Below are 4,101 nucleotides of genomic sequence, written 5' to 3'. Positions count from 1 at the left end.
TTTTGGCTCAAAACTAATTCAAACCGTACTGCGAACACCCCTACTTAGGATTGGGAGTTGTCCAATCTACTGACAAAAAGATCAAAAAAAAATTGTAAAAAATAAGCAATAACCAAGATCAAGTAAAAAACAAATTAAACAATAGAAATGCACGAGTATGTTTGAAAGAAAATACATATTATATTTCAAAGTGATCCTTAAAATTTATAAATTGTCCCGATTTGATTTTCGATTTAAAAATTGTTAACATTATAAAAAATTAGAATAAGATCGATGCATTATTATGCAGACTCAAATAAATTATAATACACCAAAAAAAATTATGATAACAATTAATAAATATTTTAAAATAATTTTAAATACATAATTATAAATAAGAGTAAAAAAATATTTTATGAAATAATAAAAATTTAATCACGTAAAAATATACATCGTAAATTTATAAAAATTTTAAGGCTTATAATTATTTATATAATATCAAAGATTATTTTTACTAAATATTATATTTTTTAATGTGAATTGATTTTTTAAATATTTTTATTAGTAATTTTGTATAAAAAGTTTTCATCCTCTTATTTTAAGTATCTTGTAATATGGGAATGAGTACTTTTAATCCCTAAAGTTTATGATCAAAACCAAAATTATCCCAAACCTTATTTTTTATTTAAAATCGTCTCTAACATTTTATTTGGTATTAAAATCGTCATTGAACAATTATACTCTTAGATCTCTATTATTAATGACGGATTCAGAAAATTTGAATAGTGGGGACAAAATATATATAACATTATAATAATTTTTATAATGAAAATATTACGTCTACATAAAAAATTAGCTATTAAATTATATTTATTATAAATTTTTGTATAAATACATATATTATTTAACTTATTTTTAATATGTATTTTGCATTTCAAAATTTATATTTTAAGATTTATTCTATACAAGTGATTATTTTATGTATACGTAGCATAGTTGTTGTTATAATTATATTTTGTTATTGTAAAATATGATTAGATTTTAAAATATCTAATTACAAATTAAAATACTAAAATAGTAATTTAAATAATAACATATAATTTAAAATTTAATTTTTTATATTTCATATTGTGAAACCTTAACAATATAATTAAAATTTCTTTTTTTTATATGTCATTAAACAATCATTTAAAACTCAACTTTCATACAAATTAGCTCTTGATGATATTCATAGTTGAAAAAGTTTATTCAATTAGTGTAGTTATTATGAAAAAAATTAAAGCTAATTTTAAAAGAAGAAACACAAATGAATAGATAATATTCTTTTGAGTCGATTTCTAAAAAAAATACCAATCTTATTTAAATTTTAAAATTGATTGATCATTATAATGGACAATTAATATGAAATTTTTAAATTGGCTATCAAGTGTGGAAAGTTGAATAAAAATTGATTGTGGAGTCAAATTTAATAATTTAATAATTTAATAAGAACAAATAAATATTATTATTATATACTACCCAATAAAATTCCAAATTGTAGTGGAGTACTTGCCCCACATTCACACAAGTGGATCCGTCCCTCTCCATTACAATCCTATTCTTCTTAGAGAAGCCTCTCCCCCACAGTTTCAAAAAGAGAGAGAAGCAGAGACTCAAAGAGAATGAGAGAAGGAAGCCTTGCCCTCGCCAAGTCTAGCACTCGCACTTGCTGTGTCTTGCGCTCATACCTCGCCCTCACCCTCGCAGCGAATTATTTATTAAGAGGAATGTCAGGGGGCTAGCAGATTTTGTGAGTTGTAGTCATTAATTAGCCATTAATAATGTATTTAATGGTGTGAGATTTCATCTAATGATAAAAATTACTCATTTTTGTTTTGCTGGCTAAGTACTAGCCAGATTTTAACAACTCTGCTGGCTCCCTGGACTTTTTCTTTTATTAAATCTGACCCGGTTGGATGCCAGCGAGTTAGTTTGATCCAGTTGGTTAAATCACATCTGTGCAAACTTTCACAAACATAGCCTAAACCTGAACTAATTCTGATGAATGTAATCTATATCTCTTTCTTTTCAATTACAGTGAAAATCAATGGAATTAGAACCACTTTTATATATAGATCCATGTCTTGATATGTTTATTTGTCTAATCAATTATTTATTCATATATAGCATGTTCTGAGATTAGGACAAAAACAACCAACACAATTATTTAAAATCTGTTATGATGAAGTGTTTTTTTTGCCTTAAGAGAGTGAAGAGAAACAATATTTGGCATTCAACAATGAATATATAGAAATAAAAGAAAATCCATATGTTTATTATATAGCACTATATACTATACAAAAAATACATGTGAGTAAGAAGTGGCTGAAAAATACAGAATCAGAAGTACAAGCACCGATGGAGAAAAATAAAACCTACATCTAATCCTCCATCCTTTATGAAAAATCCTAAACCATACACCATAAAAAAAAAATAAACAAATTTAAATAGTAACATATATAACTATAGCATATTCTACTAATAATAAAAGAACTCGAATCCAAAGACTTCAAATCTTTTGCACCAAATTCATAGTCTAAACCTGAACTTACAGCTGCTGCTTGAAATCTTAATATCATTGTTAGCACTAAGGCTATTCACCACAAGCTTGCACCTAACCCTGAAATTGACCTTAAAAAGCTTCAATTTTCCAAATTTAACCCTAACTGGCTGTTTGACCTTAATATCTAGAGGGATATTATTGGTATCTTGAATCTGCTGCTGAATCTTGCTAACTAATCCACTTGCATCTTGAATTTGGCCTCTGAGTGGCAAATCAAGAACAGTAGTATTCTTATGACCTTGATAGAATTTGATCATAGACCCTTCACAAAGTTGAGCACCACTATACCATGCACTTATGTGGCTCCCACCTTCATAATAGATCCCAATTTTCTTGTTTGGATTTCTAGCAGTGATTCTAACATTGGAAGTGACAGAGAGAATGTTAGTGCCACTAGAGAAATTGAACTCTGTGATTCTGAGTTTGTCAACTGAGTACTTTGGAATCTTTGGCCTGAATGCTAGGAACAAGATTCCAGCAGTGATTGCTATGGCAATGATGAGAATCAAGAGTGTTGTGAACGTGCAACATAAGAATCTACAGCAACAGCTTCTTCTTCTCCTTGGTGGCTTTGAATGCATCACTGGCAAGGTTCTTTGAGGAAGTGGTGGTGGTAGAGGCCTATTATTCGGATCGCCGTTCTCGGATTTCGCAATGTTTCCGGGGACTAACGGCGCCGACGGTCTAGGTGAAGCCTCAATATCCGGGTGAATTCTTTGATTATCCGCCATTTTAATTTAATGACTGATTTTAGTAACTGATTTACGACGAATAATACAACTTTCAATGTTTTTTTTTTCTTTTTTGTGTATTGATTTTTTTTGTGTGTATATGCTATGTATCAATATATAGGAAGAGATGAACTGAGATTCATGGAAAGAATTAAAGAGTGGTTGATGAATGATAATGAAGGCATATAGGACCAAGTTATAGTATGTAAGAGTGGTTGAAGAAGCTTCCAATATTTGACTTGAATGGTTAATAAAAACACAAAAGTTGCATCATCATCGTCACTACTCGGTTTTAAATTTGTACTATTAAAAACAACAATCCCGTTAGATTATCAATAGCATTTCTGACAACTTTTGCCAACTCTTATTTATAATTATGTTTAATGAAAGTGTTTTTGTGGATGTGCCTAATAAAAATGTCTTTTTTATGGTTGTGTTTAATAGAAGTATCTTTATAAATATATTTTCTAGATGTGTCTCTTTATATATGTGTTTAAAATATAATAATTAACTATGAGGAGTATTAGGGAGCCAGCAACTTTTGTGTTTTATAACAATTAATTAGCCATCAATAGTATTTTTAATGGTGTGAAATTAAATTTAATGATGGGAGATCACTCACTTTTCTTTTGATGGTTAAGTGCTGGCCACAAAATACAAAAATTGCTGGCCCCTAGATTTTTCCATTAATTATTGTTGGTAATAAATTAGCAGATAATATATTGATACCTAAAAAAAAGTTTTTATGCACTATCAATAAAATAATTTTATACATACATTTAATTACGT

The 4,101-nt window shown here is 28.2% G+C and overlaps 1 protein-coding gene across 1 annotated transcript; it reads right to left on the bottom strand.

Moving 5' to 3' along the window:
- Nucleotides 1-2,266: 2,266 nt before the first annotated feature.
- LOC107474407 (NDR1/HIN1-like protein 6) lies at nt 2,267-3,518 on the bottom strand. The gene has a single exon (XM_016094033.3). It carries the CDS (start codon nt 3,310-3,312, stop codon nt 2,548-2,550), a length of 765 nt encoding a protein of 254 aa, XP_015949519.1. The 5' UTR covers nt 3,313-3,518; the 3' UTR covers nt 2,267-2,547.
- Nucleotides 3,519-4,101: the final 583 nt, after the last annotated feature.

Source organism: Arachis duranensis, chromosome 1, assembly GCF_000817695.3.
Source record: "Arachis duranensis cultivar V14167 chromosome 1, aradu.V14167.gnm2.J7QH, whole genome shotgun sequence".
NCBI classification, from domain to species: Eukaryota; Viridiplantae; Streptophyta; class Magnoliopsida; order Fabales; family Fabaceae; genus Arachis; species Arachis duranensis.
The sequence above is the reverse complement of the archived record's forward strand: the minus strand, read 5'-3'. Positions and strand labels throughout refer to the sequence as shown.